At 44.7% G+C, this 13590-nt stretch overlaps 1 protein-coding gene across 1 annotated transcript; it reads right to left on the bottom strand.

Annotated features, from left to right (window-relative positions):
- Positions 1-288: 288 nt before the first annotated feature.
- lmo4a (LIM domain only 4a) lies at positions 289-12889 on the bottom strand. The gene is made up of 5 exons (XM_036528919.1): positions 12466-12889; positions 5161-5403; positions 2539-2635; positions 1606-1764; positions 289-1192 (listed from the first exon to the last, which is right to left on the bottom strand). Exons 2-5 carry the CDS (start codon positions 5394-5396, stop codon positions 1184-1186), a joined length of 501 nt encoding a protein of 166 aa, XP_036384812.1. The 5' UTR covers positions 5397-5403; positions 12466-12889; the 3' UTR covers positions 289-1183.
- Between the last annotated feature and the right edge of the window lie 701 nt (positions 12890-13590).

The following is a 13590-nucleotide window of genomic DNA, read 5'->3' as shown; positions in this document are numbered from 1 at the left end:
GCTGTGTCAGGCCAGCCTGCTTTGGCTCCAGCTCATACTAGCCTGGTTCGAGTTTTACAGTTTAGAAGGAGAACACAAAGTAGCTTACATGCAACCAAAACTGCACACACAGATAGATTGCTTGATCACATGCAAATTTACGGTTACATGAAACAATTTACAGAAATTTAAAAGGTGAATTAAAATCAAAAACTGAAGCAATAGCCATTTACACATGAGACACACATCACTCTATATAATGTATGCAAATTTCTATTACAAGACAGTATAATGGTAACGTCTGCAAAAATGCTGGAAGTTCACTGGTTAACAAAATGTTGAAAGCTGTTAAGTGCTTTTGTTTTTTTGGCTACACCTGACTGTACCAGAGAGAGAAAACTAAAAAAAAAACAAGAAAGGGTGAGGACCTTGCAGCTCAATATTGCTTAGAAGGAAGTGATTTAAATGACACATATCTGCACTTATTGGACTGTGGACTTGATTACAAGTGATAAAAGTTATGTCGCCTTTTGCGTGTAAATTGCTTCATATAATGTGTTCGTGCAGTGCAGTGGCACATAACTTTTTGCGGGTTCCAGCAGAACTCTCAGTGTTCTCTCAGTGCTGCTGCATCTCTAGGATATTTTGGAGATGGGGTACCTCCCTTTCACAGTCTCCTGAGACCAAACCAATCTCTCTGTGCTCCTGTGCATGTCCATATACATCTGCTCCTCCTGGCTGGCAGCGTGAGAGAGCTCTGTGAGGCTCCAGGATCAGAGTCAATCAGCACTCCAGAAGGCAAGTCCATCCTTCATTAGGCAGGAACTTATTGCCCTCTCCAGCAGGGATGTACTGCTTCACCATCATCATCATCATCTTAATCTCTCATTCTTTATCAACTCCACGAAGTTGATGTTCACTCTTTAATGACTCCACACAAATACAGACAAGATTTGAACTTCCTTTATGTCCTTTGAGATTTGAGATCTGAGTTTTTAATTGGATCCTTTATTACTTGATCCTTTCCGTATCTTTCTTATTTCATTTGAAACATGATTTATTATGACCCTCTGGCAACTTACAGACAGTGACATCAGGGGCTCATTTGAAGTTCCTTTGCGGGGGCAGGGGAGGGGTGGTGGTGTGTGGTGTTGAGGGATGAAGAAGAGACAGACAGAAGTTGTGCTGGCCTTCTCCAGCCACTTCAGCAGACCTATATGCACAAGCAGAGAGTCAAAGAGTGCATGCACATCCATGTCCATACCCATTCCCCATCCAAAAATAAGACTGCCAAACAACTCCAAAGATACCAATTTACACACTATTTACGATCACTCTAAAAAAACAGCATTACTACTTGACCTTTGGAAACTCTGGCAGAAATTAAACCCAGTGCAACTGTTTGGTTGGATGCATCTAGTGGATGGCCTTAATGATGCTGAATGGCAAATGATTGTGACATAAATGCCCTTTCTGATACTTATACACACACAAATTCTCCTAAACCACCGAGTCAGTACTTCTGTCATTGGTGCTTCCCCTAGAGGTTAAATTGATCTACGCACATTGCTAATTGGTTTTTCTGTATTCTGTGACTGGCTGCTTGAGCCCGGGCCACTCCCTCACCTTCTGATCTGGTAGCAATGCATTGCTCTGCAGGTGGGGCAGGTGGCTGGTTAGCAGGGAGCCGCCTGGCCGGTCATGCTCACAGAAGATGGTGCCGTTGATGTAGTGGAAGCGATCCCCCGGGACCAGCCGGTTCCTGCAGGTAGCGCAGGTGAAACACTGGGGGGGGTGAAAGGTCATACAGTTAACTAACTTGCTGCTTATATTTCTCTACTTTAAAGGAAAAAAACAGCACATCTAGATAAACATGTATTTATTAGTATTTATTAGCAGTACGTGTAGGTATATTACAACTTAACAGCCCAGCCAAGCCTGCAATTTTTTTGTTTTGAATTTCCATTATGGCTCCGGAAGTTTGTAAACTCCCTGGAAATATAAAGGTGAACATTTCACACTTCCTGAAATCAGTACCTATGCAGGGATAATGTGGTTGTATCTATACATAAAACTGTATAAACAAGCAATACTGACACATGTATGCTCCACAACAGTATATTTTAATGATGGCGCCCCAGGATATGCTGGTAATGTGATGAGACACTTTTTCCTCTCATGTTGGAACTGTATGAATGCTTCGGCTGAAATACCATAAAAGTGTTTACTCTACCTACCGTGTGGATATGGAAGTATTTAGTCTCTCTCAGACAGAACACAGAGTCAACACAACCCAAATGGCTTCCAGCTGAAGGTGCTGGTCTGATCTGTCCAGAACAGGCTGCCTTGTCTGCGCAATCCTACCCACTGAGGTGAAGTCCTTGCAAGTTGTTTCAAAATATTCTGGTGCCGTTAGGGTTGTCGTAAAGGTTGCGGCTGGGACGAGACCATTAAGGAAAAAGGCCAGATTGCTGGTTTTGCACCCAGAACCGCTCTGAACGCAGGGCTGCAGGCCTGCTTACCCGCCCCGAGATGGACTGCGGAGAAAGGAGGACTCACCTTGAGGTGGTAGACGTTGCCCTGTGCCCTCATCACCATCTCGCTGGCGGGGATGGACTGGCCGCAGGCACTGCACGCCCCGCTGTGTCCAAACAGCCTGTGCACATGAAGATACAAACCGAAAATGAAAAATGATTTAAACCACGATGCCTCCGTTCCTCTCCTCTTATTCACTCACTTCACTCCCCTGTCACACCCTCAAAAAGGCTGGCGGGGGGGTGGGGGGCGGGCGGTGTAGTTAGTTACATTTACACTGAGTCACTTGGCTGTCAGTCTTATCCAGCATAACTTACAAAACAAAGGTAGAAAAGAGTATACCACAGGGTCACACGAAAAACAGTGCATACAGAAAATGAGTTTGCATCTGAACGTGCCAATCCATCACACACTGCTATACTAACCAGTGTCATACTGAATACAGAATAAGTGATACAAATATATAATAAAATGGTATAATAAAAAAGCTTAACAACTCGTACCAAAATGAAATAATACTGCACCATGATATACAAGAAAAGTAAAGGTTTTAGTCTGTGGCAGATGACTCCACTCTCCTGACTGCTACCGGAAGCTCATTCCAGCACACTGGGGCCCGAACAGACAAGGGGTATGTCCAGGATGTGTGACCCTGTCAGTGAAGGATGGCCAGGTGTCTTGGGATTGCAGAGTAGTTAGCAGCAGAACACTGGTAAGCACATTTGACTTGCAACCACAGTCATGGGTTCAAATGCCAGGTCCCAAAGGTAGTTGGTGGAGGACTGATTAAGCTGCTAAGGGGCAGTGTGGGTCTTATAGAGGACTGTTGGAAGGGAATGTAAGGGAACAATGTAAATGTACTTAAATGTGCCATATGCAAAATGCACAGGAGTACACCTAAGTAAACAGCAAAACACCGTGTCTGGATCTCCACTGCCTGGCTGGCCAGCGCTTTGTACGTGCCCGATTACCATTTACTGTGGTGCAGCATTTCACTGCGCTGCTCAGGGATGCAGGAATGTCTAAGTGTTCATTCACCTGTGCTGTTTATTGCCTCGCTGCCGGGTCTCTTTTTAAAAGAGAATGTTACAATGAGCCCGAAAGGCCTTCCTTTTTGGCCCAAATTAACATTCCTTTCAAAACATCTCCCCCACACTCACATTAGAACTCATTAGCTCTCGCTCCTTCTCTCTCTCTCTTCTCTCTCTCTCTGCGCACCTGGAACCCAAACGGTTAAACCACCAACAGAGATGTTTTAACAGGCAAGCTTACAGCCGCTTTCATCAAAGAGCCTCAGTTACACTCAATTTAGTGTGGCACCAGCCCGACCCGTTTCACTGCTTCTTTGCCCTCCTCCCCCTCCTCCCCTTCTCTCATCACGCTGCTCCCCTCCTCTCTCCCCCCCTCCCTATCACTGTCCCAATTCTGCCTGCACACTGTAATGAATTTTTGATCTTTATCCAAACAGTAATTTAATAAGAGGCGCCAGAGAGGAACTCTGCTCTCCCTAATTAATGCTCTGTCCCTTTTATCGGGACTCCAGCCTCCGCAGCGTGCCACCCTGCAATGAGGCTTTGCCCTTTTCATTAACCATATTATACATATTTAATACGCTGCAATTTACATGTACCCTAAAAAGCACAACGACATGCAAGCACGTGCATCCCCGCGCACACGCACGCAGAACTGCTGCTACCCACCGGCACTAATTGCAGAGGAGAACAGTGAAAAGCCCTCTTAATGGCTCAGATCTCCCATTTAAAACACACAAGTGAGGCCAGCTCGTGTCCTGTGACATCATCGATTGCGACCGCATATAGTAAGCACCAGGCTCTCGTACTTTTCCTCAGTGCTCAGTTGCATGTTCAATAAAGTTGAGAGCTTTTTGATCTGCTCACTGACACCAACGCAGCGGAGAACAGCAGTCCTCTCTCTGTCCCTTTTTCCGCCACCCCCACTTTTCCCTCTCCGAGTAGGAACGCATTAATGCCTTACTGCTTATAAAGAGCTGATTTCTTAAACCCTCAAGGCACACAGGTGGTCAAAGTACAGATTGTTCCATAAGCTAACATAACCAAACCAAATGTAGCTGGACAGTATCCCGTTAAAAAAAGGCCTTACACCACATCTGTTGCAATCAGTGATTTCTTTATTTTTATTATAATTAGGGCCGAAGGGGTGGACTAACATCCTGGTGTTGCTGGTTTCCAGCTGTGGGTGATCTCCAGCAATCTCTTGTGCATGCCTCCCGACTGCTCCAGATCCACACAGCTGTTTGACCAAGAGGGTGGTGCAGCCTCAGACCAGCCAGGGGCACAAACCCTGCCTGTGTCATGGTGCCAACTTTTCCGACGCACCCAGCCCATAGATTTGGGAGAACAGAACTAAGGTTGTGGCAGGGAGAGACTGGGCTGCCACACACACACACACACACACACACACACACACACACACACGTACACAAGTGTACACATTTACACACAGAGACACACTCACACATACACTGACACACACACACTTACACTCACTACTCAAAAGATGCTTTATTATCCCTAACAGGGGAAAAAAAAAAATTGCGAGAACGAAATTAAAATGACATATTTCTCCCTTCACGCCTTCCCTCCCCTCCCACCCACCCCCCCTCACCTGATGTAGTCATTCCTGCAGAGGATCATGCCGCCCTTGCTGTAGCAGGTGGTCCCGATCTCGCCCAGCTGAGCCTGGCAACAGGAACATTTCAGACAGCGGGTGTGCCAGTACCGCTCCATGGAAAAGAGCAGGAATCGGTCTGCTATCCGTCCCCCGCAGCCTCCACATGACCTGGGGGGCGACGGGGCCCCCGTCACCGACACGGATGATGACTCCACCCGGCTGTTCACCATCACGGGCCTGGAGGGGGGTGAGGGGGAACAGAAAAAACGTTACTTTTGGCTGAAATGAAGAACAACTGGGTTCCCTGCACTTCCTACTGCACGCCTGTTCCTACTGTCAGCCTTTGGCTTGCCAGCATCTAGTCACCTACAGTTTGCTTTACAAGCAGAACCACTGATTTAAATTTGAAAAATACATTCCTCTTCCATCTGGTCATGGAGCTCCAAACAGTTTACAAAACTCTCACTGTTAGCTGTGCACTACAGTGGGTGTGACCACAACACATGACCTAATCACTGTTAGCATGATCACAGCCTGTGACGTAACCGGGGACACATGAGAGATGGGTCTGGCAGACAGAGAAGCCTTCAGTTCCCAGTTCGAATCGCACAACCACTGCCTTCGGCAAGGCGTGTGCAGGAGTGGTTTTAATTAAAAAAGAGCTATGAAAAAGTTATAGAGGCAACTGGCACCCTAAAAATCATCTGTGTGATTTGAATTTTTTACAACCCCCCCCCCACACATACACACGCGCACGCACGCACGCACGGACACACACACGGACACACACACGGACACACACACGGACACACACACGGACACACACACACACACTCAACAGGCATGTTGGAGTAGTGCAGTGTTTAGTGCCATCTCGTCTCATTTACACAAAGCAACTCGGAGACCAGAGAAGCAGATACAGTATAACCAGTCTCAAATTAAATTGATCAGTTTTCATTTGGTATAGCATCCTTTACACTGAAACGGTCTCAGAGTGCTAATCAGACACTTGCCTCACCTCACTTGCACATCCAGGCTGAAAAGACAGCAGCCACTCACTGAATGCACAGATTACAGAAAGTGGCAAGAAAAAGCCAATGATCAGATCTGGAAAGCAACCAGCCATGATCTGTTTGTGATGCTTTCTGTCAGCCCTCCTGTCTGCGCTCAAACCTGACTCCCAGCTTGGGTTAAGGCTGCAGATGGGCTCAGTGGTATGGAATCGAACCGGCAGACACAGGCAGTGCACACCTGTAAACTGTTCAATACCTCATGGCAACCAATTACAATTCCCTGACCGTGGCCCTCTGAAGCGTTATACTGCATCACTGCCAGGCAAAAAGAGGGCTATGCTCAGTGAGAAAACTACAGTGTTGTTCTGTCATTTCCAGCATATACTTGCATGTTTTACACAACTCACAAAAGCAGACATCTTAGGATGTTGAAAGTGATTATGACGATCAAAGGCACTGAGTAAATCGTCCGTCGTTAAAAATTGTGACATTATTGTGACTACCAGTTCATTTCTACAATCTGTACAGTTAAAAGCTCTTCTTATGTTCCCTGGCTAAAACTGTGGTGCTGAGTTTTCCAGTATTTTTGGAATGGGTTGGATTTCTCGCAAACTCTAAATTTCATAGTAAATAAACACAAACAAAACACCAGTCTTAGAACACCAAAAAAATGCTTGTCAGCTTGTCTCTGATCTGCAACATTTTTTCCGCTTTTCAAAGCAAATTCAAATTAATTTACCATTCCTTTGGGGATAATCTAGTTTTAACAGTGTAGTAACAAGAACCATACTTGTACTCAAGTCTGAACTGAGTCAGCTGTGTTCCCTTGTAATAGGGCCTGGGAAAATTATGACTCACAATAATGGCCTACAAAAACAAAAAAGGCAACAGCAAAAACTACGGCAAAAAACCCTGACTTCATTTGCAAAATTCACAACTGCATGCTAATTTGTCCCTCGGTGCTGCACCAAGTCCACTTTACAAGCATCCCTCCCCCACCCGGGTAACAGGCCAGTCAAACTGCCCCCTCCTTCACCTCTGCCACATGGACCCAATCAGAGGCGCAGCCCCATAACCGGGGCTCTCTTCACAAATATGCCAGCATTCCAATGCCAGGGTCACCAAACCCAGGAGAGGATCATGGGAAAGAGACAGAGAATGTGCAGCAGGGGCTCATGGGAGAGAGACAGCTGGCTTTTCACCACACAGTGCAATCCTTCCATAAATTCTAACTGACCCCATGGTCCTCACTCAGATACACACACCACACAAAAGCAAACACACACACAGGCATACATGCACATGGACGCATGCACAGAAATGCATGCACATGCACCCACACACAAGCATACATGCACACACTTTGTGCACACACACACACACACAAATGCACATGCACACACAATGACAGCAGTGTAGCTGCTCTACAGAGGCTTAGCCGTACCCTGAAAAATTCACCTGTTTGATTGATGACCGCCACATTTTTCTGAACTACTTTTCATGATTAGCAAAAAATGGAACATCAATCCTCCTATAAAGTTGAGCATAAAGTATTAAAACGGAATGTTACTTTTTAATAAAAGATCACTCCATTTGGTGTATGCTTTATACAGGGAGGAAGGGAGCTCTGCTTGACCACTGTGGATGGTTTCTGCCAGGTACACCACCTTGTGCCATCTCCTCTATGATTATGTCCAAAGCTGCACATCAGAGGCAATGTTTCCAGGCCTCATACTGTGCAGATTCAGCACAGAGATTCGCTAATCCTATATGGTATGTGAATTGGCTGATATGGCAAGCACCGTGAAAGGGGAAAAGCCACCTTCATGTAGATGACTACAATCATATCAAATCAAAGCAAATCTGTGAAACCGAACCAATGCAAGAGGCTGAGGAAAGTTCAATGGTCAGAGGGCCGCAGCACAGATATTGTATATAATCCAGATATTCAGCTCCTGCATTCCTTCCATCCTTCTTACTTATCTTGGAGGTTTTGGTTGGTAACAGGGATGTTCTGGTGTGGTCTGCATTCCTATGCTAGCTACAGTTGTTCCATTTTTAGACCACACCCCTTCAAGAATGTTCATAAAGAGCCAGCAAATCAGATCACTTTTAGCTTTATCAACAGCAGAAACAGAATTGTCAACATAACATCTCAACATATAGCACAGCTGACTGGTCAATATATAGAGTATCTGTGGTCTCTGCCATGCAGGGGTCATGTGGGGTTGATTCTGGCACAGGCAGAGCCTGTGATTCGCTCCTCGAGCGTGGGGGGCTCCTTGGACCTGCTCCCGGCCTTTTCGTTGAGCCTCATACACCAGCTGGCAGGTCGCGTTCCTGTGGCTGGGGTTAATGAGAAGCCGGTGGGGTTCTCTCAAAGCACGGTTGATGGCTAGCCTGACAACTGTGACCAGGCACAAATGGTCCTGTAAGACCATCTCCTAAACCACCCCCCCCACCTCCCTCCGCATGCTGGAGTTCAGTCAAAGTTCCTGTGCTCCAAACCGGATACTGTACCCCGGGCTATGAATTACGAGGGTGAAATCAATTACTTTCCCAGGAAACACAACCCCCCCACCCGCCACCCTCTCTGTATCATGTTGAGGAGAAGAACAGCACTGGCACTGCTCTCATTGGCTGCGACTCCATTTCCACATTTTTCACGGCAAAATGGTGTTATTGTGGTAGCCGCTCACCCACTCACATGCCTTCTACACCAAGGGGTGATTTTGGCTGAGTAAATAAATAAAGCCCCATTACAGATGTCCCTAAATGTCACCACAAAACTGTCTCCCTGCAACTCAATCGTCCATCTGGGCTTGCTTTCTGGTGAGACTTCCTCCCACGCACCTGTGCTGAGGTCCCTTGAGCTACGGAATTCTGGTAGTGACACAGAATGCCACCATCATGGCCATCAGGAATTAATTATGGAAAGTGAACTTTGATTTGAGTGTCTTGTCAGCCAACTGTCACATATACCGTGGTGCTACTACTGCTGCTTCTGAGCAGCTGCATGTAAGATCTGTGTGTTCTGAACAAGCACACTGGAGAGAGCTCTATTTTGTGTGCATCACAGGAGACCTGACTTAGTTTCCTTTCAAGGCAATCTGCTTTTTCCACCTGCCTCTTTGCGTAAAGCTACTCTGAATGCCAGCCTACTAGCAAACATTAGTCTTTCAGGCTAGATACCATTTTTTAGCCCCCTATTTCTATTCAATGTCTTTGGCCCATATTGCTACAGGAAGTTCAGTTTCTTAACTTCCCACATTGCTCCCATGATTGTGAGACCTTTTTGATCATGTTTAACTTTAATCCAACAATACAGAATACCCAAAAAGGCATCCACTCTTCACAGTTTATTTCCTGGTCACTCTGTTGTTATTGCGGTTACAATGCAGGGCTGATTGTGAACTCAGTGCAGGGAAATTCCTGTGGAAATGCAGGCCGTCTCTGAAGCGCCTGCCCCTGCTAGGTTTGTAACCGTGCAAAGCTGTCAAAACTGGTGTGAAACACAGTGCTCACCCACAAACAAGTTAACGACACACCATGCGGCACAAAGCTCTGGAGTGCTCTACAGGAGCATATGTGAAAGCATTCTTAGTCAGTCTACGAGTCAATCAGTCGGTCTGTGACTCAGTCAATCCTTCCATGAGCCATGCATTCAATAATTAATGTTACAGTACAGCATATGACACATGTAGGTGGGGCAATATAATTTTAATTAATGCAATTTACAAAATCTGCCATTGAAAACCTCAAAGTACAGCTGTACATTACAATCCCCCATAACAGTATGCTAAACATCAATCTGAGGTGCTGGAAGTGTGGGCTTGCACACAGAAATGTCACCAGGTAATAACCTGCGAACAAAGGTGGCAGTTGTATTGCATGGGGATAACATTGTGAGGTAATGGTTAGTGCACTTTAGCAGTAAAACCCTGCAATTTTATTGTTGTTTAAGGTATCTAACTGTAGAGTGAAGGAGAGCAAGATTCCATGAACCCAAAATGGGTGGCATTATCAATGACTCATTGATTTGAGCCAATCACACTGTTTTGCTACAGTTAGTCAAGCCCTTTGATTGGTTCAAACCAGTCAGTGATTGACAGCACACGGTCGCTCCATTCACTATGGGAGTCGCAAAGCTTCACTCTCCATCAATAATGCTCATACTTGAATTGAACTGAAAATCAACTGTATGAATTGATTACATGCAAGATTTATGTTACTTAAGTCACTGACACATAAAGACACCTGCTAAGTAAGCAAATATTACCAACCATGCATAAGACACTGACAACTGATGTCCAGTTCTACATCCCATCACATCTTGCAGCACACTACTCATTGAGGTTATTATTATTAATAGCACTGTTCTACTGAAGTGTAACTTCCATTTCCTCTCAAACATGACTTAAAGATTGCCAAACATGGTCTGCTTGACTGCCCCATCGGCCATCACAAAGAAGCCACAGACACACACTACGGGCAGAGGTGGATGAGGACCTGCATGTGCTTGTCCTAGATACCCTTTGACTGTTCCTCTTTACGTTATCTACAGTCACAAGGAGGCTATCAACCACGCTTCCGAGCCTGACTACAAACAGCCTCACTGGTCTGCCTGTAGTCCCAATAATAGTCTATTTAAAGCATTGATTCTTACTTTTAAACTCAGTCTCCTTTACATATTTTTATGTCAGAAACCACATCACCCTGTAGCCTCCAACAGAGGCGAAGCAGAGGTGGGATGATTAGTACGGGGATGGAAGACCTCCTGGAACAACTAGGTCACTGCTGAAATGGGTATTGAAGGTTCAGCAGGGGACACAGTTTTCTCAGAACCAAATCAAGTCCAATACCCTACTGCAATGTAAGTGCCATCTTTCTGATGTCAGACCTGACTCACTGTGGTCATTACAGACCCCATGGTATTACAAGAGTACAGGCTTTAACAACTGTGTCTTGGCCAAATTTCCAAATCTTCCCCATACTGGACCACAAGGTAATCCATTTCTTTCCTTCTTCACTGTGTTTCCAGAGGTCAGAAATGGCTTCTCAGCGTAACTTCTGGATTAAATTAATATAACCTTGCTCCAGACAACCACAACAACTTATGTTGACATGCCAAAGTGACATTTGATTATTATGACCTATACACACATACTTCAAGTAGCACAAAAAACCTGCATAAACACACTAACAAGAAAAATATCTTCAAATCAAAATGCATCCAGTATTCCAGTATCTAAATTAAAGACCATTACATGGTCCAGATGCTAATTTTAAGTGGTTTTGACTTCAAAATAATGTTTGTAAAGATTTCAGAGAGCTTACCTGTCATCCAAGTGTTTTCAGTTATTCACAAAACAGCCCATATGAGCATCTCTGGACAAATTTAACTCAAACCCCAAATTTTAGTTTTCAACAGTTTTGCCATTTTCCCTCCAATCGATTGTGTTGGATCACAGCCACTACCACTTACACTGTAAAGCCTAATTCATTTCATTTCTGCCCACGACTGGTAACGGGAGATTGTTGATGTGAGGATCCCAGACAGCAATTTACTGAGTACAGCGATGGCTTTGTACCTACTTTAGGATACAGATAATATCAAAATGATTTCATTAAAAAAAAAGTCCTTGTCCAAACGCACAGTGATCGAGATCACCCCCTCCCCTCCTCCCTAAACTAACAAACAGCCCGGTGCACCCACAGGAGGGGAAGTCGTTCGAAATTAAAATGAATTAGCATGACTGCACCATTAAGGGCCGCTAAAAATAGTGGCAATGCCAAACAGAGGAACCTTCCGAGCCGCTGGCACCGAGGCAGATTAGCAATATATCCTTCTCTTTTTAATAATGCGCTCAGGGGCCATAACTACAGGCACCGCCATTTCATTAAAACAGGTCTCTTTTTAATTAGCACTAAGGCGCACAACAACGAGTCTCAGCAGTAGCTTGCTAGTTTTGTTTAATAACATACATGTAGGACGAAGGGTCCCTGCCCCTCCAATTTAAAGAACAGTGAGCTAGTCACGATGGGTGCCAACTTGTACTGTTATACTGAAGTTCAACTTCACTGACAGGCGAGGTCTGTCCACGCTCCAGAGACAGACCTCTTCAGCTACACTTGTATCGACGCAGTGCTGTTTGGCTTATTATTGTTCTCCAAATATAAATGATAACAAATTAGCCAGCAACAGCTTCAGCTAAAACTGGTGACGGGAAAAGCATGGTAACAACACAAATAAAAGCGAAAATAAAGTACAGGTGAAACATCTCACCTTGACCGTTGCGAGGTTGAGTTCAGTCACGAGGAATGCAATCCAAGCGGGTCCAAGACTGTTTATTTATTTATTTTTAGCAAACGAAACTAAATGGCCTATTATATCGGAACATGTAACTACCCAACAATTATCCGTTGTCTTAATATTCTGTTCACGTGAAGATCCGCTGCATAACTACATAAGTTATCACTCCTCGTTCATCATTGTTTGTGGCGATGTCAAGGACGCGAATAATATTTATTTATATTTAAATTCATATCAAATGCGATATCACGGATGTTAACTAGAATACGGATGTTAAAGAAATTAACATTAAATACATTTAACCACGTAAGAAGGGTTAGTAGACGAGCACATTGGTTATATTCTGTCGTGTTCTCTTCGTTTTCATAGTCTGCGGCTATCGCCCCCTCTTCGCATGCAAACCTCCTCAAATTAGCTCGCTTTATTTGGGGGAGAGGATTTTTAACTGACTCCATAGTGACGTTGTAGGGGTGCAGCCACTGCAACCATTGAACAGTGAGGAGGCGTGGTACCTGACAGGATGATCGATGTCTCTTTGAAGAACTCTTGCCTCCTTGTGCCCACATTGAATACGGCAGCAGTCGGTACCGTGAAGTTGACTCTAATAACTTAATCAAGTCAAAGACATTCCATTCAACATTATTCTGTTTATTTTTATTAGAACGTTCGAACTAACACATTTTTATTTTACTAGAGCTTCCTTCAGGACGTATATTTAATGACAGAAATTGTCAGCTCAGTTCGGCTTGCAGAGGGCTTTGTCAAGGCTGGCAGCTGCAAACCGCGATCCAAACTCATTAATCATTTTAACGCAACATTGTTCTTACAATGGCAGATTAATGTCAAACACTTAAAGAAAGTGGGGCCCCTGTCTGTATGGAATAACTACCTATTGGGCGAGGCGTAACTAATTAATGCGTAAAATACTCCCTTCACCTCACAGAAATCCCAAAAGTAAGCACTTCTCGAGTTTTTTCACCGTATACATTGCTGTCCATTGCCCACAGAATCATCACTACAGCTGAAGTTTATAACACAAAGATCCTTCAGTATTGCTTATATCATGTGCACGCTAGTGTCTGTGTGGTCTGAAAAGGT

The sequence above is a fragment of the Megalops cyprinoides genome, chromosome 5, assembly GCF_013368585.1.
Source record: "Megalops cyprinoides isolate fMegCyp1 chromosome 5, fMegCyp1.pri, whole genome shotgun sequence".
Taxonomy (NCBI): domain Eukaryota; kingdom Metazoa; phylum Chordata; class Actinopteri; order Elopiformes; family Megalopidae; genus Megalops; species Megalops cyprinoides.
This window is presented reverse-complemented; position numbering and strand designations above follow the sequence as displayed.

Coding starts and splice junctions, on each gene's coding strand:
- lmo4a (XM_036528919.1), bottom strand. CDS start 5,396: ATGGTGAACAGCCGGGTGGAGTCATCATCCGTGTCGGTGACGGGGGCC. Junction 2,636..5,160: donor TGCAGGAATGACTACATCAG/GTGAGGGGGGGT, acceptor TCATGTGCACAG/GCTGTTTGGACACAGCGGGG. Junction 1,765..2,538: donor GCAACGTCTACCACCTCAAG/GTGAGTCCTCCT, acceptor CACCCCCCCCAG/TGTTTCACCTGCGCTACCTG.